This window comes from Mytilus californianus, unplaced genomic scaffold, assembly GCF_021869535.1.
Source record: "Mytilus californianus isolate M0D057914Y unplaced genomic scaffold, xbMytCali1.0.p SCAF_12, whole genome shotgun sequence".
Classification (NCBI taxonomy): Eukaryota; Metazoa; Mollusca; class Bivalvia; order Mytilida; family Mytilidae; genus Mytilus; species Mytilus californianus.
Window position 1 is genome coordinate 61,045,048 of NW_026262604.1, and position 23,916 is coordinate 61,068,963.

General features: G+C 33.4%; 1 protein-coding gene across 11 annotated transcripts in view; it reads right to left on the bottom strand.

Annotated features, from left to right (window-relative positions):
- Window positions 1-6,235: 6,235 nt before the first annotated feature.
- LOC127722146 (intermembrane lipid transfer protein VPS13A-like) overlaps window positions 6,236-23,916 on the bottom strand; it is a 174,748-nt gene continuing 157,067 nt past the window's right edge. For 10 of the 11 annotated variants that reach the window (XM_052228992.1, XM_052228991.1, XM_052228998.1 and 7 more), the window contains 11 exons: window positions 21,234-21,315; window positions 19,622-19,735; window positions 18,801-18,876; window positions 17,906-18,069; window positions 16,811-16,892; window positions 16,418-16,505; window positions 15,708-15,822; window positions 14,279-14,373; window positions 13,244-13,367; window positions 12,142-12,222; window positions 6,236-8,361 (listed from right to left, as the gene is read on the bottom strand). In XM_052228992.1, coding sequence (XP_052084952.1) covers window positions 8,317-8,361; window positions 12,142-12,222; window positions 13,244-13,367; window positions 14,279-14,373; window positions 15,708-15,822; window positions 16,418-16,505; window positions 16,811-16,892; window positions 17,906-18,069; window positions 18,801-18,876; window positions 19,622-19,735; window positions 21,234-21,315 — 1,066 coding nt within the window. In that variant the 3' untranslated portion in view covers window positions 6,236-8,316. Of the gene's footprint in view, window positions 8,362-12,141; window positions 12,223-13,243; window positions 13,368-14,278; window positions 14,374-15,707; window positions 15,823-16,417; window positions 16,506-16,810; window positions 16,893-17,905; window positions 18,070-18,800; window positions 18,877-19,409; window positions 19,478-19,621; window positions 19,736-21,233; window positions 21,316-23,916 lie in introns of all 11 variants that reach the window. The other variant, XM_052228989.1, reaches the window with a different exon arrangement.

The following is a 23,916-nucleotide window of genomic DNA, read 5'->3' on the forward strand; positions in this document are numbered from 1 at the left end:
AGGTCAGAAAAAAATCAACTTTCTTGTATGAAGCTTAGAAAGAGGGGAATATCGAGGTTTACCGAGCCCTGTAACAAATTCGTGCTGAATACAAATAACTAAGTTGATATTTTTCTGTCGGACATGCATCGACCTAATATTGTAATATGTAGCATCACCACTAGATATAGGCACCCCGAAGCAAAGAAACAATTATAGCAAAAATTATCTATTCTTATCTCCGTACAGTAAAATGTATTCGCTTTATTTACATGAATTTCTCTGTGAAAACAAAAGTTTATTTCGAAATACAGTGTTTTTAAGCTTAAATATGACATAACTTTGTTCCACGAAAACGTTAAATGAATTTAAGTCCAAGGATAAATGTGTTTTAAAAAGTTTGAACTCGTCATATGCTTCTTTGAACGGCTACCACCACCACCCGAGACTTCCACCAGCTACCAGCTGACAGAAATAGGCATATTCAGCTCTCCCTTTAATCATGGAACTACCACCAGTATAGCTACCAGCTGACAGAGTTACGGTATATTAGGCTCTCACTTTAATCATGGAACTACCACCGGTATAGCTACCAGCTGACAGAAAAACGGCATATTCAGCTCTCCCTTTAGTCATGGAACTACCACCGGTTTGGCTACCAGCTGACAGAAATACGGCATATTCGGCTCTACCTTTAATCATGGAACTACCGCCAGTATAGCTACCAGCTGACAGCAATATTGCATATTGAGTTCTCCGTTTGAAGAAAATTACATCAGTTTCATATGCCATTTTGAAATATTTTTTTTCTTCTTTTATTGCAATCAGTTATAGTTGCTTATTTGTAGATCTTGTTTTGCTTATCTTTTTTTTTCTTTTGAAAATTTCTCTTTAACTTTGATAGTTTTTGACAAAAATGCAAAAACATGGATAAAAAAAATCATCAGTCAAGGGAAATAACTTCTATAAGGAGTCGATTGACAACTTCAGCAATAAGACTGATTTGTAGATCTTATTGTACTTAATTTTTTTTTATTTTTAACAGTTTCTCTCTAACTATTATAGTTCGAGCAAAAACTGCAAAAATGGAAAATGAAAAAAAAAAACATCATCTTTCAAGGGCAATTACTCCTCTCAGTGGTTTGCGCATGTTGACTCATTTGTAGAGCCTGTTTTGCTGAACATTTTTTCTCTCTACTACATAGACATAGAAACTTTATTTGATTTTGCATAGCATAAAACATACAAACGGAAGCTCACATGATGAGCTTTTTACCAAATATAAAAACGTATACAAAACAAATAACACAAAGCATCATGCACATATAAATCATACAACTGAATAAAGTCTGAAAACAACCAAAATTTCAGATTTTTAGAAATCTTATATAAAAATTTATAAACATATTTCGAAATCTAAATGTAACTTTTTGACTGTTTGATCTACCTTTGTCTCTGCAAAAACAGTCATAAAACGGGTTAAATGGACAGTTTACAATTTCAGCCGTGTTGACTTATTTGTAGATCTTATTGTTCTTAACATCTTTGCTATTTACAATTTCCATCTGTAATGGTTTCTGCAACAAGAGGCTCTAAAGAGCTTGCTACTCTCACCTACGTCAATGTGCATCTTCAACAATGAACTCTCTCCAGCATTGTAAGCCAGAATAGAATTCATTACAAAAATCTCATTTTCTGTTGCTCTTGTATTGCTGATATTTTTTTCTGTTTACAGTTTCTCTCTACCCTCTTTACTTTTTGCCAAAAACACAAAAAAGGGTAAAAATAAATCGTCATTTAAGGGCAATAAACTCCAATAAGGAGTAGTCTGACGATTTCGGTCATGTTGACTTACTTGTAGATCTTATCTTGCTGATCATTATTGCTTATTAAAATTCTCTCTGTCTACTAGAATTTTCAAGATAATAGGCAAAAATAAAAAAAAAAACTAATAGTAAAATTCACCATTTAAGGGCATTAACTTCTATAAGAGGTCATCTGACAGTTTTGACATAAATGTAAATAAAGTAGATCCCAACAATGTGAACATTTCTGTCCGTCAGTTTGTCTCTATGTATAGTGGTTTTCAAGATAAAAGACAAAACTTGCGTTTTACCTCTATTTTCAGCCATGGTGGCCATGTTGGTTGGATGGCAGGATCATCAGACGCTTTTTTAAAACTAGATACCCCAATGATAATTGTGGCAAAGTTGGGTAAATTTGGCCTAGCAGTTTCAGAGAAGATTTTTGTAAAAGATAAGGGACAACGACAGACTTCAGACGACGGACGCCAAGTGATGAGAAAAGCTCACATAGAACTTTGGGCCATGTGAGCTTAAAATGAAATAAAATGCTCCGCTGGGCGCAGCTTGATACGACCGCAGAGGTCGAACCCTGAACAGTTGGGGCAAGTATGGACACAACATTCAAGCTTGATACAGCACTGAATTTGGATTGTGATTAAATATTTGACACAGCACAGGTTTCTGACACAGAATGAATGTGGTCTAAGAACTTAAAAAAATTAATTTACCTATTCAAACCATATCATTTTTTTTATTATTTGCTTTTATATATAAATCAGAAATAACCAATTTAAAATGGAAAATTTTAAAGAAACACCCCCCAAATTTTTTGAACCCCCTTATGAATCATCACCCCCCAAACTCAATCCCAGCCTTCCCTTTGTGGTATGGTACCTGCAGTACAATTTCAGAGAGATCCATACACTTGAACACAAGTCTGGAAACTAGAAAAATGCTTGTTTTTGGCCCCTTTTTGGCTCCAAATTCCTAAACATTTAGGGCAATTACCCCCAAACTCAAACCCAGCTTTCCCTTTGTGATATGGAACCTTGTAGTACAATTTCATAAAAATCCATACACTTACACACAAGTTATTGTCCTGAAACTAGAAAAATGCTTATTTTTGGCCCCTTATTCCTAAACGTTTTGGGCAATTACCCCCAAACTCAATTCCAGCTTCCCCTTTGTGATATGGAACCTTGTAGTACAATTTCAGAAAGATCCATACACTTACACACAAGTTATTGTCATGAAACTATAACAATGCTTGTTTTTTGCCCCTTTTTTGGCCCCCAATTCCTAATATTTTGAGACAATTACCCCCAAAATCAATCCCAGCATTCCCTGTGTGATATGGAACCTTGTGGTACAATGTCAGAGAGATCCATACACTAACACACAATTTATGTCTGGAAGTTACAAAAATGCTTATTTTTGGCCCCTAATTCCTTAACTGTTGGTACCATAACCCCCAAAATCAATCCCAACCTTCCTTTTGTGGTATTGAACCTTATGGTAAAATTTCATAGAGATCCATTCACTTAAACTAAAGTTAGAGTGCGAGAAACCAATGTGTCTTCGGACGACGACGACGACAATGCCAACGTCATACCAATATATGACCACAAAAATTTTTGGCGGTCGTATAAAATTGGATAAAAACCATCTATTAAGGGCAATAACTCCTATAAGCAGTCAGTTGACAATTTTGGCAAAGGTGACTTATTTGTAGATCTTACTTAGATGAACACAATTGCTCTCTACAATTTCTATTATATTTTTTGCAAAAAATGCAAAAATGAGTAAAATTAGTTAGGGGTCAATTGACGACTTATCTATGGTGACATATTTGTAGATCATATCTTGTTGAACATTTAAAGATGCCTTCTAAGAACTACAGTTTCATTAAAAATTGAAAAAAGGTAAAAATCATCATTTAAAGGCATTAACTTCAATAAGGGGTCATTTGACATTTTCTGTTAAGTTGCCTTTTGTTGATCTTACTGTTCTGGTAATTTTAACTGTTTAAAATTTCTCTTTATCCCTTATAGTTTTAAAGACATTAACCAAAAACTGCAAAATTTACACAGAGTTGTCATTTCAGGGGCAACAACTCCAAAATGGGTTGTGATTTATCTGAAAATTCTGCAGGGTAAGACAGCAACCTGTTCATCATTTCAACCCATGCCAGGTTTGCCTTCACTGCTTTAGTTTTTATAGTATAAGCCAATAAATAAACTGCTTTGCCGAGCGCAGCTTGATACTACCGCAGAGGTCCAACCCTGAACAGTTGGGGCAAAAATGGACACAATATTCAAGCTTGGTACAGGTCTGAATTTAGATTGTAATTAAATATTTGACACATTATAGGTTTCTGACATTGAATATAGTAGTCAAAGAACTTGAAATTGGTTGTATGATTTGAATTTATATTCAATTGAAGATTTCTTGCTGTTGTGCAATACACTGTGCTGTTGCACAATACTTAGTAAATCTGTTTTCAGACTATATACAAAGAATTAGCAAAATAAATTGTGACCCCCAATTTTTTTCTTTCGAATATTGACAATTTCTTAAATCTTGAGGAAAAAAAATTGACCCCCCCAAACAAATTTATTTTTATCCTCCCCCCCCCCTTCCAAAAAAATAATATTGAAGAGAATTTTCTTTTGAGGAAAAAAAATTACCCCCCCAAAAAAAATGTACCCCTCTCCACCCCCACCCCCCCCCCTTTCCAAAAAAATTAATTTTGAAGAAATTTTCTTTTAGTAAAATGTGGTACAAATTAAGAGACATCCATACACTTAAACACAAGTTATTGTCTGAAAACTAGAAAAATGCTTGTTTTAGACCCTTTTTGGCCCCTAATTCCTGAACGGTTTGGGCAAATACCCCCAAAATGAATCCCAACCTTCTACTTGTGGTATTGAACCTTGTGGTACAATTTCAGAGCAATCAAAATACTTATACACAAGTTATTGTCCTGAAACTAGAAAAATGCTTGTTTTGGCCCTTAATTCCTAAACGGTTGGGACCATCACCCCCAAAAACAACCCCAACCTTCCTTTTGTAGTATTGAACCTTTTGCTTAAATTTCATAGAGATCCATATACATAAACTAAAGTTACTGTCCGGAAACCAAATGTCTTCGGACGATGGTGACGACGATGATGTGATACCAATATACGACAGCAAAAATTTTTTGCACTCGAATAAAAATGGCATTTTATCCCTATATACTATTGTTAGCAACAATGGCCATGTTTGTTGATGGATCAAATCCCTGAATACAAGTTTTAAACAAGATGACCTAAGTAACATTCAGGTAAAATGTGGCAACATTTGAGTATGAAGTTTCACAGAAGATTTTGTAAAATATTTACGACAAAGGATGAACAGACCTCATGTTTGTTGATTGACCAGAATAAAAAACACAAACTTTATACTAGATACCATAAGGATTATTTACCACAAGTTTGGTTGTAATTGGTTCAGTAGTTTTAGAGGAGAAAGTCTTTGAAAACAATTACAAAAACAATGGACACCAAGTGATGGCAATAGCTTGCATGGCCCTTTAGGCCAGGTGAGCTAAAAAGTCAAGGAATCTAACTATTTAAAACATCATATATATAGTTCATCTTCATAGAGAATTTGTAATATTGGAATAAAATACAAGATATATGGCATAAATTCATGACAAAAAATCCATAAGGGGATGACCATTTGATTTTGGGTGTTTGAGGGTGGAGGGCAGAAGGTTTTTGGAAATGAATATCCTGCTGCTCTTTTCACAAAAAATCTTAAGAGTAAAAAAACTTGCAAGTCATACACATTTCAGTATAAATTACGATCAATTTTAATCGTAAGATTTTTTGTGAAAAGAGTTGCTGGTTTGTAAGAACTGAAAAGAATAACTGTGCCAATGACAGGATGAAAATGAATATTCTGCAAACAAAATGCAGGAAATTAATGTGTCATAGATGAAAATAATTGCTTTGAATGAAAAAGCTCGCCTGGCAGCAGGTGATAATAAATATTCTGCTCAGAAAAAAATCTGCCTGGTCCCGCACAAAATAAGATGGTTGTCCCCTAACCCATTGATAAGAAACATGGATTTTGATGTTGTTCTCCATTCAAATGTCATAGCAAGTCCTTGAAAATTGTTTTGCAGATATTTTCTTGTATGTAAAATTATATATCAGCTAACTTGTAAAATTCTGTAAACCAACTAATTTTCATGGATACTTTATTTCGCATAAAGCCCTTTCTACCCAACTCCTCAGTGATTTATTTTCACTATTTTCAATTTTTCCTGAGTATATTATTATAAGGGAAGATGCAAGTTTGACATATACACGATGATTTAGATTCACATTATTTTTCTACTCACGAAAGTAACGACAGTAAGTTAGTTTACAGTATCATGAACAAAAATAAATCCAACTAAGAAGATTGGTACAAGCATAGATTTATTGCACTTTAAATACATGTTTACATTCAAGCATACAAATTAAACAAAATATTTGGTTACCTGAAATTCTCATATAATATTAATTAGAGAGAAAAAATCAGACCATAAAAACACAATTCAATACAGAGAAACATGTCTTTTTTTCATAATAATTTAAAATTAATCACAATAAAAAATTTAAGCCACAAAACACTTATTCAAAATTTGTAGAATTATATGTCAATTAAATTGCATCAATAGTAACAAACCATGCAAGACAATATTTTAATATATTTCAACCTTGTGTAAAAAAATAATTGAAATACCAAACTTACAAAAAATACATTAACAAAATAAAAATTGCATTACAACAATGAATGCTTTTATTTAATAAAAGAATAATAAAAAGAACAAACAGCTTATATCTAAGATATATAAATGCTTAACAAATTATAACAGGGGAATGGAACAAATGATATGTAACAAAAAAAAAAGATACCAAAACACAAGGCGATCAAAAGTTAATTCCTGTTTCTCAAGCCTCTTCTTACTGTTTAGAAGGAGTTGCTCTATCAAGGCACATCAGCAGACAACTGGACAGACGACGGAACAGGGTGATTATATGCCACCCAAAACTTTGTTTGCGGGGGGGGGGGGGGGGGGGGGGGGGGGGGGGGGAATATAGAAAAAATACATTTTCTGTCAGAAGACCTATTCAAAGGAACAATTGAGGTCAAGTATTGTTTAAATCTGTGGTTTCATCAGAAAATATATTGAATATGAACAAGGATACCAGGTGTTAGCATATCTAACATTGTCCATTGTCCAGGTGAGCTAAAAGTAATTCTATTCATGCATATAATTCTTGGTGTAACACATTATGAGATATGCAGGCAAAGGCCAGAGAAACAGGATATTTTTTCAAATGACAAAACCTACTGGTAAATTAGGCTTGCTCATTGTATGTCATATTTAATAAAACAGCCCAGTAGTTCTATGCCTAAATCACATTGCTCATCTGGTTCTAGGAAAAGCAAGCCAAAAAATGAAACATTTTATCCAAAATGCTTGATTCAGCATAAGGAAAATTTTCAATACCCTCATGACAGTACAGATATTGACACATTATATAAAAGAATACATTCAAGCACTAGAGCTAGAGAACTCTCCCTTGTATTAAGGCCCCTAATCAAAGAGTATTTTGCCGTGTATTTAACCCCATATAAAAGAGGCCAGCCCTTTAATAATGCCAGTTTTCTTATATGGTAAACCCTAATTTAAAAAGCAACCCCTTTTTTATTTGACCTCTCCTCATAATGCCAACATTCTTTTGTTGAAGTGGTAGCCCTTAGAAGGATAGACTATACCATGTATTTCTACTCTCAAACGATGTTAACCACATTGTTAATATCACATTTCTTTTACTTACAACAATTGGTTGGTTAGTAATTTATGCTGGTAAGATGCAGAAATTTTTAATTGGTGCTCTCAGGAAATTTATATTGGATGAATTTGAAAAAAAAATATATTGAACCCATTCTAGCAAATACATGTATGTATATAATTCAAACACTACTCCTTACAAACAAGTAATATAATAACATATATAACAATCATAGGGGACTACACAGACTAGATACTGAGACGTTATATCTAATTAAACTTAATATTACAAATATACACATAAATCATACTCACATTCTTGATACAAAGTTTAATAAAAGTTAAACTTGCTCCTTTAATAGCAATTAAATTTCTTTTTGTTTCAAGAAATTTAAGCCAAAATCTAAATATGTGAGAAGCAGATATATTATGCAAATTCCATCAACCTTAGAAAAAATTAAAAGCACATATATTGAGCTGCATGGATCTAATAATCCACCAAAAATATACTATGTGTATTTTAGATATACTATATGTATTTTACATCTACTTTGTGTATTTTACAGAGTATTCACATATTAGGCAAGTTAACAATCTCTTTAACACTACATAGTTAGATATAGTATGAAATGAATATTCTTTTCCTTTTATGTCCATATTCCATAGAATTCCAATCTTTTTCCGTGGATTTTTCTCCTTTTATTTATGTCTGTTCATTGCTTCTACTATTTTTCCATGGACATACTAAAAAAAAAGAAAGCATGATTTAGTGATTGTTGTTTGCTTAATGTCCAGTGGCAAATATTTCACCCGTACTGAATTTATTCAGTAGGCGGACAAATCATAAACCCAATAGTTAGGTTCTTCAAAGACACAGACATTTAACTGAAGAAAATAATAAATCTAAAATAGAACAAGCACGTCCCCCCAAAAAAAATAAAAACAACAAACAAAGAAACAAATTTTCATTGTCAAAATGCAAGCCCATTCTTATAAATGATTATTGTAATAAATAATAACACATATATTTAAATATTACAAAATCTACACTTCTCTCCAGCAACTCATTCATTATTATTCGTGGGATACCAGAACAAAGGATTGTGTCTTTAATACCTTCTATACATCTTCTGGGAATATGGTCCGAGTACACAGTTATTTCGTAGTGCATTTCTTTTAGACAATAAATGAAAATTAAAAAAATCCCACCTGCGCTTTCTCAATAATATTTTTACAGTGTGTTGTACTACTTTTGGGACAAATTATTTCAAAATTATAGAAAACTTCATCGGCTCTAACTCAAAATATGGACAATTTCATGTTAAGGGGGTCTTCAAATCTTTTGACAGCTTCCGAAGTGCTAATTTTTAACATTTTTCAGCTGGACCAAATCACTACTTTACTTTAAAATTCATGACCCAAATTTGTTTACAGTGTCATTTCACCCCCCTACTTACGATTTGAGTCATAAAACATGGAGAAATAAATTTGGAAGGGGTATAAAAAAAATCAACAAGTAACACACTGTCCACACTAGGGACTATATTCCTGGACAACGAAAATCAAAGGACGATAACTGTGTACCCGGACCTAATAGGGTAGAAAAAGTTGACCAATCTTAATGAAACTTGGTATGACCAAAGCTTATTAAATTATAAGACTGCTTACAAAGTTTCATGGCAATAGGATATATATTATAGACAATATGACTAATTCTATATTCAACTTTGCGTGTTAAATTTAGACGTTAAAATTGAAAATTTTCAACTATCAACATTTGGGGCTTAAAAAATTAAAATATTGCAAAAAAATACTTTTGAAATGCCTTAATATATAATATATTATGTATTAAAAGCAATAGAGTACTCATTTGATTTATCAGACTTATCATAATTATTAAAAAGTCAAATTTATATGAGCCTGTGGCTAAAAATAGAGGTTTTCCAATGAAGGGAGGCCTTACATAAAGATGTAATATTTTCCAGCAATTTTAAATTTGTAAAGCTTTTTGGTTATAAATAATCCTTACATATGTATTTAATGTACTTTAAATGGAAAGAAAACTTACAAATAACATATCACATTAGTTTAAAAGGGTCTTAGGCCAAGTAAGACTGAAAATAATTTAGGGTCAATTTAGGCCGTATCACATATTTACATTTAAAAATGCATATTGAAGCTATAGGAAATAAAATTTTGTATCTTTTCTATCATTTCTATACTCAGGTGACATGATACAATAAATCTGAGCACAAAAAGACTCTTGCATTCAACTTTTTTTGCAGACAGTATGGTCTGATACAAAGATTTTTCACTTTTTAGTGAAAAACATGCATGCAATTTTAGTCTCAACAGGCTTATATTTGAACCACTTGCTATCCTACAGAAGAAAAGAAAGATATTATGTGACATAAAACAGGTACAACAGACATTGTTAAGTGCTTTTTATACACATTTAGTGAGGTCTTTATAATGGACTTCAACTTTTATGTTCCAAGCTCCTCACATTTAACTTGATCCAAACAGGGCGTTAGACGAGGGTCATATATACAACACATTTTGCAAATATTGTCTGAGATAATCTTCTTTTCTGTAGATTCAGAGTTCACAAATGAGTAATACAACTGGATTGAAGCATAGAAACACAAATATTGACACATAAAAACCTGTCAGATAGAAAGTCAGAATGCCACTTATGCATCAAAATTGAAAAAGCTATGAAATGCTTATTTTGACCATAAAATGCCAAAATTGGTCATTTTTGCAGAAATTCTATCAAATAAAAGTTTAAATCCTTTAGTTTTATGCTATTTGATAAATTGACACCATCAAATCATTCAGGGAAGTTGCCAAAGTACAGATTCTATATTTCCTGATTTCACCTCTTAGGTCCGGGTACACAGTTATTTCATAGTGCATTTCTTTTAGACAATAAATGAAAATTAAAAAAATCCCACCTGCGCTTTCTCAATAATATTTTTACAGTGTGTTGTACTACTTTTGGGACAAATTATATCAAAATTATAGAAAACTTCATCGGCTCTAACTCAAAATATGGACAATTTCATGTTAAGGGGGTCTTCAAATCTTTTGACAGCTTCCGAAGTGCTAATTTTTAACATTTTTCAGCTGGACCAAATCACTACTTTACTTTAAAATTCATGACCCAAATTTGTTTACAGTGTCATTTCACCCCCCTACTTACGATTTGAGTCATAAAACATGGAGAAATAAATTTGGAAGGGGTATAAAAAAAATCAACAAGTAACACACTGTCCACACTAGGGACTATATTCCTGGACAACGAAAATCAAAGGACGATAACTGTGTACCCGGACCATATCATTGGTTAAAAGCCAACATATGGGAACCCTGTATATTTAAAATTAGGTCAGTGGGCTTGTTATATTCTAAATACATGGTCAATGGATACGTTTTATGTTAAAAACATGGTTAGCAGCATGTAGTAGATTTACATTCCTTTTAAAAACAAAACAGTGTTGTTCTCAAGTTTACGTACATTGTAAACATAAATAATTACTTTCTGTTTGTGCTTTTCGACAAAAAACATGTCTTAGTGACACTGACTTTCTCACTGTAAATAATTGTATGTTCTGTTTCATGTTGTGTTAAAATTGTGGTATCAAAGTTTACAACTACGTCAAAATTCCCTATATTAAAATAGTTGGTAAGATAAATTTGTTAATAGTGTGCTATTGACTTAATATGATATACCAGGTTAGAAAATTCCTCTCGTTTTGAGCAGGAGTCTCCCGTGCAAACGACGAAATTCCGGAATTCTCCCACTTGCAGGTGTTCTCCCTTGCGGGAGCATAAAATCTCCTGCTTTTAGATATTTTAACCCGGAATGACCCGCGTTTGTATTTCTCTGGAGATCTTTTGAAAACTTTGGGCAGTAGTTTTTATGTTCAATTTATAAGTAATCGAAAATCATTTCTGCTATGCCAACTCCAACAAGATAGAGGTCTTTGTCTGGACCAAGCGACAGTGTAAAGAAGTAGAAATATAACTACGAATTTCAAGCAGATTGGATGAAAAATTAAAAATTTTACGACCAAGTTCACTCGGCACAATGAATCTTTATTGTGCACATTATGTTCAATCAATTTTTTGGTTGCTTCTGGTGGTCTGTACGACGTTCTTAATCATGCTTAGTGTGAGACTCACAACTAAATTAAAATATGGAATGTTATGATTTATGAGACTCTGTTATAGATGAGAGGGAGATCTCCTCTTTGAAGGTTTCAGAGGTTGGCAGGTATGATTTACTGGCCCAGTTTATATTGTACTACATGTAGGTCACTAGCACACAAGCTCATAATATGCAAGCTTTTGCAAAACCACAAAATCAAATAGCTAAGTACATACAATTTTTCTTCAATCCACAAAAATTAGAACCCACTAAAATAGATGAATCCACAGTAGTAGTGGATTTTGCTAATTTTACCATTAAAAAGCTGAGACGATAAGGAACAAAACTTCTCATTATTTTTATTGACTCACATCAGCAGTTTGCGTATTAAATATATGGACATCTTTCTTTGCAGAACTACTTCCAAATGGAAACTTTCTCTTTTCTTTTTCCTGTAGGAGATAAACATTAAATCTATTATAAAAAAGGAAGATGCACCATGAAAACTTTGGTAAACAAATATGTTGTTTTGTGAATTAGTAAACCATATATATTCCTATACAAGACTTTTATTGATATGGTGATTTAGCACTAGTTTATTATTGAAGACATTATATTGACCACAAGATGTATTTTTTTTTATCTCACCCATTTGAATGCATTGTTTATCTCGGGTCTGGTAATGTCTTTTTTTTTCATCTCACACCAGGAATAGATTACCTTAGCTGTATTTGGCAAACCATTACAAAATTTTTATCCTCAATGCTCTTCAACTTTGAACTTTATTTGGCCTTTAACATTTTTGATTTGTGCGTCACTGATGAGTCTTTTGTAGACAAATCATGTGTCTGGCATACACAATTTTAAGCCTTGTAGCATTGATGAGTTATTTTTTAAAGTATATTTTATTTAATCTCAACCAGTTGTATGTAATTCTATCCCATCTATTCACATTGACTATACTGTTTCCCCTTTTATATAGCATATATCAGTATAATTTCTCTGTTTTTTTGTTTATGTCTTGGAGTACTGGTACCATTAATCTCATTCTAGATGTGACTCTTCTCAACAACCCCAAACTCTTAAAATGTAACAAACTGCCCCTTCAATATATGAAGGGCGGCAAAACCTTTTTCAGAAGTTCAGGATTGAGCTGTTTAAATCGTCAGGAATTCGGGAATAGCCAGTTAAAAGAATTATGGATTTTATTATATCGTTATGCGGGAAGGAACATATTATTTTCTCTGGAATTCTGGATGACAGCCCTCCTAACTCCCTCATATATATATACTATTTTGTACATATAAATCTGTATCTCACACCCCTATCCCTGAATCAGAGTAGGAGATATTTACCTTCAGTACAATTTCAATGCTTTTTGGATTTCTTTTTGGAGTCTCTTTGATTTCTCCCCAGGTATACGACCATTAACTATCCCACCCCTATCCCTGGACTACAGTAAGAGATACTTACCTTCAGTACAATTTCAATGCCTTTTGGATTTCTTTTAGGTGTCTCTTTAATCTCACCCCAGGTATAGGACCATTCAGCATCCCAGTGACCAAATATCTCACCTCGGTTAGCATATATAACTCTCCTACAAAACAGAATATAAGTGATAACATGTTTACATCCGTAATATACTGACTGTTATTTACAAGTAATTATTTTAAATTTCTTTACTTTAAATTTTGGTGTTACATCTTATTATTGAGGTTCGAGGGGAGGCTTGGTAAATAAATAACCATTTTCATATTACAGACTTTTGAATTTTTCGACAGGTAACCTACTCTGTGGTAAGACATTCTGTCACTTGGTCAAGAAAGAGCAACTAAAAAAAAGTAAAATTAAGCTTAAAATCAGTGCAAATTTTAAGCATGATTTTACTTCTTTTAGTTGCTCTTAGAGGCTTTTCTACCTCAGGAATAGATTACCTTAGCTGTATTTGGCAAAACTATTAGGAATTTTTGGTCCTCAATACTCTTCAACTTTGAACTATATTTGACCTTTAACTTTTTTGAGTTGTGGTCACTGATGAGTCTTTTGTAGACAAATCGTGTGCCTGGCATACACAGTTTTAAGCCTGATATCATTGATGAGTTATTTTTTTAACTATTTTTTATTAAATCTCAACCAGTTGTATGTAATTCTATCCCATCTATTCACATTGACTATACTGTTTCCCCTTTTAAAACTCTTCAACTTTGTACTTTATTTGGCCTTTTTAACTTTTTTTATTCGAGCTTCACAAATGAGTCTTTTGTAGACGAAACATGCGTCTGGTGCAAATACAAAATTTCAATCCTGGTATCTATGATGAGTTTATTTACTTGTGCAAGTACCAGAATGTCTTACCTGTAGGTAACCTGTCAAAAAATTACAGCATTAAAAGTCGGTAATATGGCATTCAATTTAAGAAAACACATTTAAAATGCTAAATAATACAAAATTTGTGACATAAAATGATATTCAACATTTTCTAACACTACCTGTATTGTGGCTACTTACTTGTCAGTTATTATGAGAACATGTCTGCCATCCTTACTGATCACTGCATGGGCAACATAATGATCTGTTGAAGCAAACTTTCCTTTCTCAGTCTCCTGTAATGAAAAATGGAAATAAATGAATAGATGTTTGTTTAATTGTTCTATGTTGCTGTTGACAAGGACTTGTGGATGTGATATGAATCCTGCCTTATACAAAAAAAATGCACCGAGCCAGATTCTTTTAAATAATTCAGCTATTTTGACAAGACCTTAAAACATTATTCCTTCTGTCAGCATCCCATCTTTGCTGTTACTTCTCAACACCACATGCTGATGGAGAAGCAGAAAATACCAGTTTTTAAGTCTTAAGTATGATGTTGCCTCATCAAATGAATAACATCCTGCACTTAATGACATTACTGGTATCCGTTTAACTGCATTAGATGCACACTTGGCCCATAACCTCTCTTCAATGATGCTCAAGGCAAACATTTTTGAAAATTCAAAACCTAACACAAACATTGAAGAGACGATAAAACGAAAATAGACCAAATTTATAGCCAAACCTGGACAAGGGTTATACATGAGGAGATACATTCCTAAATTAAAATAGTTTTAAATTACATTCCTAAATTCAAATAGTTTTAAATTACATTCCTAAATTCAAATAGTTTTAAATTACATTTCTAAATTCAAATAGTTTTAAATTACATTTCTAAATTCAAAATTCAAATAGTTCATAAATTAAAAAACATAAAATTTACATAAAACAATATCCAAATTTTCTGACTTCTGGGCTGTTGATACTCTTGTTCCTTAACTCTGCAAGCTACCAAGAAACAGTTCCTTCCACAATGACACTATGAACTGAACCATATTTATGATAATTCTTCTAACCTTAAATCTAATGTGCTGTAAATTCAGAAATTATTGCGTGTGTTTATTATTGCGATTTTTGAAAAATTGGAAAAAATGCGAGATTAATTATTGTGATTTCAGGAAAAAGTGAATAGAAATATATGTATTAGATATTATAATGCGAGTTCTTATTATTTAAGGAATGACTGTAATATTTTTTCTGTCTATGAAAAAATAACATAAAAAATGTGGTGCACACTGAATAACCCACATAGCGGGTTATTTTAAAGTGTGGACCACATTTTTTATGTTATTTCGAAAATAGACAGAAAAAATATTACAGTCATTTCTTATAATTTAATTCTAAATTCCATTTTAAACCAGAGTAAACCATGAAAAAACATTGATGACGTCACGGTCACATGACAAAATTATGTCTATGAGCTGATAAACAAAATAACGTCAGCCAATCAGAAGACGCATTACATCCAAAATTAAATTATTGCAATACTCATGCAATCGCATTATTTGCATTAATAAAAACCTCACAATAATTTCTGAATTTACAGTACCACATTCTTATAACTTACCTGTAAGATCATGTAGCCATCAGCTTCACGTCTGTTGTATGGTCGTATTATTTTATCAGCGCTGAAGATTCTGGGATTTCTTAATCTTCTGACCTCAACTGACATGTCTGCTATTCTATAAAGTGAAATAACATTCTGATAATTTAGAAATAAATAAAACAAGAAGTTGCATGTAATGTTGTGCAAAGTTTACCCCAATATTTAACAGATAATAATGTACAATTACTTCCTAAGTGGGTATGATAAAAATGCAAAGTATCAAACAGGAAGTACTACCAGACATATCTGAAAATTGCTTACACAGTACGACACAACATTATAAAAGTTCCAGATCAAATATCATAACATTCCTTTCTATAGAATCTGAGAATTATCATAACAAAAATTTCCATGTGCAGTTAGATTAATAAATGTTCAAAATATTAAAAAAAATTCATTTATTCAAGGGTGGCACAGCAAGATTGCCATTGGTAATGGTCTTAAGTCATATCTGAAATGTTTTTCTCCTTTTAGAAATTTCATATTTTTTTTAGTCCCTGTTCAATTTATTTACAACATTACCCTTGCTATCTCATTGATGCATACCCAACATCTCCTTTTATCCATATTTTTGTATTACTTTTACATTTAATTATATAACACATAATGCAAATTAGATATTAAAACGACTTACACCCAATAAAACAATGCAACAATTACGGATAATTTACCTTTTAATGCCTTCAAAAGAGCTACTGGCAAAGTCTATTACACCACTGGTAGGTCTCGTCACAACACCAACCAAACCTTTACCCAAACCTGTGGAAAATGGCAAATGTGTGAATAATTACATTGACTACTTTAAAACATTAAATAAGTTGAAGGAAAATGTTCTGAAGCAAAATGGAGAAACTTGTTCATCTTACTGAACTAATTTGTTATAAAATGAATGTACACAAACTTTTCATGGGAGACTGGTGTAGGTGGTTTCTGTAGCCTGTTGTACATCCAGTATCTTTTTAAATTCCTGTTATATTGTATGTATTATTGTATACTTCTCATTCAACTGTTAGCCTTGCAGAATGACAGATTAATTAACAAAAGAGATATATAAAACAATTTACCTTTGAAAAATCCACCCACTCCTTCAGTTTGAGCACCCTCTATAGGCTTCCTCACAATTCCTGTTACTCCATCAAATACACCCTACAAAGATATAACATAAATACATAATATATATTAAGTTTACAAAGACAAACTGGTTTGAATGTTATTCATTGTTGGTTGTGAGGGCTGTTCCATTAACACATACATGGTACCCAGGGAAGGCACTTTAAAAATGGGGTAACCACCTATAGAGGCAAATTCACTTACATTTCCACTATGCAAAAACATAGATGACACCCACCCATAGTTGAGATTTGAAAGTGCCTTCCCTGGGTCCTAGTATGTTTTTATGGAACAGCCCTGAAAATATTGTCTATATACATTCAGGAATTCTGCTATTACAAAACATATTCAACTCAGACAGATGAAGAGAAGAGGGGAAGCAAAGAGAGGCAGTGACATTTTTTTCCAGGGGGGAAAGTCTTACTTGTCAAATGATTTTAGAATTTTCAGGACATTTTTTTAAAGATATGACACATAATGTTTTGCAGACAAGTTGTTCTGATACACAATAAAATATGAAAAACAAGTGAAACTGCGAGCTACTGCTCACTGATGATACCCCTGCCGCAACTGGACAAGTTAAATAGTGTAAAAATATGCAAATGTTCTGTAAACAGGAAGTTGTTGAGAGATGAATCTGAAAACGCATCACACAGTATAGCTGACTTAAATAAACCCTGAAACCAAATTTTAGAAATCCTTATGATGTAATTCCTCAGAAAGATGCGACGAAAAATATTCATGGGACGGATGGACAGACAGAGGTAAAACAGTATATCCCCACTTTTTAAAAGCCGGGGTATAAAAAATTATACTTCTATAATAAAGACAAATAAATAAGTTTTAAAATTATTTTTTTTTGGCAACTGAGCATAAAATATTTGTCAGGAATCAAAAACTAATTTAAAAGCCCTAGTAAAACTTGGTCCACTGTTGAAACCAGTAACAAAATTTGTTTATCACACAATTGACTTCTTACAAATTTTACATATTTAATTAATGCCATACATTTGTCTTGAAAAGTGAATGAAATTTAAACAATTGCTTACCATAACTAGTCCTTTACCACCTCTGGCAAATCCTTCTCTGACATTGGCTGGACGTTTGTTCATAGCTTCCTTCCGTTTCTTCTGGTAATCATCGTCCAAGGTTAATGTTGCTATACCTTTACCCAGGGCACCAGTAATTCTGGATACAGCTCCTGCAGCTCCACCTAGGAATTGATAAAATAATAAATAAGTTCCCAAAGGACCTATAACATTTTATCTTCATGGTGACAAAGTCAACAATTTAAAAATTTTACATTCTCTCCTATGATTTTGCAGACTCAGAATTATCTAGAGTTTGAAGAACATAATTTGCCCTCTAGATGTGTTTTTATTATTTTTGTCTTTGTGTTGATGTCATATTGAAAATTTACTGAATATTCCCCTACATTTATATTCCAATATCCACTTTGATCTGTTGATAAATGACCTAGTACATAATTGGATTGTTAAAAGTTATTTTCTGTATTTTATATTCTTAACATAGGTGATTAAAAAACTAGATCTCATCTATTTTTATAAAGATTCATGTAGCAAGTGGTAGTTCAGTACTAGTCATCTCATTGAGGTAGTCAGCTAAGGGAGCTATCATTTGATTTTTATGGGGGCTAGGATGAAAAATTTTGTCCTGCATTCTTTTTTAGTTGTAATCTCTGTCCTGCCTTTTCTTTTTTTACTCTATTCAGTCCTGTCTTTTTTTTTATTAGTTAATCCTGACTTTTTTTACATCAATTGTCATCCTGCTTTTTTTTTTTGCCAAGTAGTTCATCCTCCCCTTTTTTTTACTCAAAACTCCTGTCCTGCCTTTTTTTCAAATTTCATCCCAGCCCCCCCCCCCCCCCCCCCCCCTAAAAATCAAATGGTAGCTCCCTAAATGTATTTGTATTATTATACATACCAACAGCATGCCCAAAAAGACTTCTTACACCGAGAGCCAGACCTTCAGCAAACTCTTCAGGACCCTGTATAGCTCCCTAAAATATATATCAAAAATTCTACATAAATTTCCAAATATTCACACTACCTCTGACTATTGGCTTTTCTTTCAAAAAGTAAATTTGGGATAAAAATCTGTCGTATCAAAAAGTCATTCCATTATAAGTCAAAGGTTTCTACTAAATTTCAATTCTTGTTTCAATATAATATTCAAGTTTTTTTGTATTGCTATCATCAGAAAAACTCTTCATTGTATATTACTACATTACTTCCAAAATTTTTTGAAAAGTGGGATTCTGTTGAATAAGGTTTTGCAATACTTAAAAAAGCAAAATTTATATTAACCAAGTTCAGTTTTAACCTGTATACTTTTTATAAAATTTCCAGAATTTTTAATCAATTGGGTTGCTTTGTTGGAAATCAAGAGTTTTAGACTTTCGGATTGGTCAGGATGTCATCTACAAAGACAAAGACACTGTGTATAATAAATTAAGAGAATGATAGTGAAATTTCTGGCTCATCTTTTAGAATTTGGACATAAACATTATGTCAGCGTTTTATTTATACTTACTTGGTAAGGTTCATAGAAGAGATCCTCTATACCCTCTGCCATTCCTCTGATCAATCCAAATGGATTACCTAATACAGATATCTAGTCCTAATACTAACACATACTTACTTGGTATGGTTCATAGAAGGGATCCTCTATACCCTCTGCCATTCCTCTGATCAATCCAAATGGATTACCTAATACATCTAGTCCTAATACTAACACATACTTACTTGGTAAGGTTCATAGAAGAGATCCTCTATACCCTCTGCCATTCCTCTGATCAATCCAAACGGATTACCTAATACATCTAGTCCTAATACTAACACATACATCTGTTTTATGGCCTACAATTAGAAATAACAGATTGCATATTACAATTTATTTTAATAATAATAATAAATTAAACTCTGTTTGGTGAACCAACGCCTGTGTGAATCATTTCGATAGAGTCCCTGAAGTGGATACCTTGGTATGCAGGGTTGTCATGTAGACCATAGCAAATATTATTGCAGACCATTTGAAGTGTTGTTGTCAATTTTGAGTATTATATTAATAATAATAATGATACAATAAATTATAACTGTATTAACATCTATACAAAATCTGGATTTAAGCCAAACTGTACACTTCTGAGCAATTCGTTCATTTTTAATATAAATTAAAGAACCTTAGTGAGCACGCTCACATACCCCACGTCCCCACATTGTCATTGGAGAAATAAAATAAGTGTAAGAAAAAAAAATTGTATCAGAAAAAAAAATTGAATCATAATTTCCTGTCAATATGCACATCTACATAGTATGTCCTTATTATCTACACAGTTTCATGAAATTCTGTTGTGTGGTTTGAGAGGAGTTGCGATGACAAAAGGTTGCAGTAGTATATTGGGCAAATAAGTTCAAAGGGGCGTAACTCCTGGAAAAAAAATTGAATCGTAATTTCCTGTCGACATGCACATCTACGTAGTATGTCCTTATTATCTGAAAAGGTTTCATGAAATTCTGTTGTGTGGTTTGAGAGTAGTTGCGATGAAAAAAGGTTGCAGTAGTATATTGGGCAAATAAGTTCAAAGGGGCGTAAGTCCTGGAAAAAAAATTGAATCGTAATTTCCTGTCGATATGCACATCTACGTTGTATGTCCTTATTATCTGAAAAGGTTTCATGAAATTCTGTTGTGTGGTTTGAGAGGAGTTGCGATGACAATCTGTTGCAGTAGTACCTTAAAGTAAATAAGTTCAAAGGGGCGTAACTCCTAGAAAAAAAATTGAATCGTAATTTCCTGTCGATATGCACAACTACATAGTATGTCCTTATTATCTAAAAAGGTTTCGTGAAATTCTGTTGTGTGGTTTGAGAGGAGTTGCGATGACAAGAAAAAGGACTGACGGACTGACGAACGGACAGACAGACGGACGGGTCAAAAACATTATACCCTCCACAACTCGTTGTGTGGGGTATAATAAAATAAGCGGGCAAATAAATAAGCCAGTAAACCAAGGACAAAAAAATCAAAGGACATCGTTTGTTTTTCTGATAAATCATTACGCCATAACAATTCTAATCTACTGTATGCATGAATTTTTATAAAATTCATATTTCAAAAGAAAAAAAGAGTCTGCGCTAGTTTCCTACTTTTCTTTACAAACCCTGTATAGATTTACTTGATTTTTTTCTCTTACATGTTATATTCAAATGTGTTTTAATTCAGTTTTCTGTATTTATAAATCAGTTCACAGTTCCTAATGGTTTCTTGTAATACAATCATCTAAGTTACACATTTATATACATGTAACTTTATAAAAATAAGAAATCAGAATTTGTGATTTATTTTCAGTAACAAACCTGTGATGCATAATGTCTGGTCATTTCACCGGTCATCTGACTCTGGTTATAAAATTTATGTTCTCTCTGGAAATATCCCAATCTATAAATAGAACAAATGTTTTTGATTTATTGAAGACAGGACTTTTAAAAACCTTCATGCTAAAAAACAACTGGTATAAAATTGACCTTAAGTGTTTAACATCTCAGCATTATATTTATACTTAAACTAGAGGCTCTCAAGAGCCTGTGTCGCTCACCTGACTCTACTTTGGTTTTAGAAATCATGTAAAGATAGATAAAAATCATAACAGATACCCAAATAATGATTGAGGCCAAATTTTGATTAATATTGGTCCCGTTATTTAATAAAATATCCTGGTGGCCATCTTGAACAGTAAATCGGCAACAAAGTAGCAACACTTGGTCAGCACTTCATAAGGAACATTCATGCCATGTTTGGTTTCATTCCATTCAGTGGTACTCTAAAAGAAGACATTTGTATGTATTTCCCATAGGGTCCTATGTTAAACTAAGCCCCCCCCCTAGCGGCCATCTTGGATGATGGATCGACTGCAAAGTAACAACACTTGGTCAGCAACTCATAAGGAACATTCATGCCATGTTTGGTTCAATTCCATTCAGTGGTTCTCTAAAAGAAGACAATTGTATGTATTTCCCATAGGGTCCTATGTTAAAACTAAGTCCCCCGCTTTCGGCCATCTTGGATGATGGATCGGCTGCAAAGTAACAACACTTGGTCAACATCTCATAAGGAACATTCATGCCATGTTTGGTTCCATTCCATTTATTGGTTCTCTAAAAGAAGACATTTTTATGTTTTTCCCAAAGGGTCCTATGTAAAACTAAGTCCCCCGCTGGGGGCCATCTTGGATGATGGACCGACTGCAAAGTAACAACACTTGGTCAGCATCTCATACGGAACATTCATGCCATGTTTGGTTCCATTCCATTCAGTGGTTCTCTAAAAGAAGACATTTTTATGTATTTCCCATAGGGTCCTATGCTAAACTAAGTCCCCCGCTGGCGGCCATCTTGGATGATGGATCGGCTACAAAGTAACAACACTTGGTCAGCACCTCATAAGGAACATTCATGCCATGTTTGGTTTCATTCCATTCAGTGGTTCTCTAAAAGAAGACATTTGTATGTATTTCCCATAGGGTCCTATGTTAAACTAAGTTCCCCGATGGCGGCCATCTTGGATGATGGATCGGCTACAAAGTAACAACACATGGTTAGCACCTCATAAGGAACATTCATGCCATGTTTGGTTTTATTCCATTCAGTGGTTCTCTAAAAGAAGTCATTTGTATGCATTTCCCATAGGGTCCTATGTTAAACTAAGTCCCCCGCTGGCGGCCATCTTGGATGATGGACCGACTGCAAAGTAACAACACTTGGTCAGCATCTCATACGGAACATTCATGCCATGTTTGGTTCCATTCCATTCAGTGGTTCTCTAAAAGAAGACATTTTTATGTATTTCCCATAGGGTCCTATGTTAAACTAAGTTCCCCGCTGGCGGCCATCTTGGATGATGGATCGGCTACAAAGTAACAACACTTGGTCAGCACCTCATAAGGAACATTCATGCCATGTTTGGTTTCATTCCATTCAGTGGTTCTCTAAAAGAAGACATTTGTATGTATTTCCCATAGGGTCCTATGTTAAACTAAGTTCCCCGATGGCGGCCATCTTGGATGATGGATCGGCTACAAAGTAACAACACATGGTCAGCACCTCATAAGGAACATTCATGCCATGTTTGGTTTTATTCCATTCAGTGGTTCTCTAAAAGAAGTCATTTGTATGCATTTCCCATAGGGTCCTATGTTAAACTAAGTCCACCGCTGGCGGCCATCTTGGATGATGGATCGGCTACAAAGTAACAACACTTGGTGAGCACCTCATAAGGAACATTCATGCCATGTTTTGTTTTATTCCATTTAGTGGTTCTCTAAAAGAAGTCATTTGTATGCATTTCCCATAGGGTCCTATGTTAAACTAAGTCCCCTGCTGGCGGCCATCTTGGATGATGGATCGGCTACAAAGTAACAACACTTGGTCAGCACCTCATAAGGAACATTCATGCCATGTTTGGTTTCATTCCATTCAGTGGTTCTCTAGAAGAAGTTCAAAATGTAAAAAGTTAACGCCGACGACGGACGACGCCGGACGACGGACGACGGACGCCAAGTGATGAGAAAAGCTCACTTGGCCCTTTGGGCCAGGTGAGCTAAAAAGGAGTAGGTTCTATACGGCCCTAAAATGGCCCCTATTTCTAGTTAAAATTTCAAATTATTATTTATTGACCAATATCACAATGAATCATAGCTAATACAAGGACTAGATAGGAAAACATGCCTTTTTGTTTAAAGTTTACCTACTTGCGTTCTATTCATGATGTCACAAATAGCACTCATTTTGATTTTCCACCAAAAATTGATTGAAAACGGTTAAATTTCCATTGATTTTCTTGGACAGGATACATAAGAGCGCATGCGTCGACCAAAAAGATCTTTTTACATCAGGAGTTTTATGACATTTAACATATCTGACTTGAATATTTAGTTTGTCAATGCCTGGGCTCTATGTTTTCTAGACCTGAATTTGGTTGAAATCCAAAGATTTTGTCAAATTTTGCAAAAATCCATATTTTTGACCTATTTGGGATGTAAAA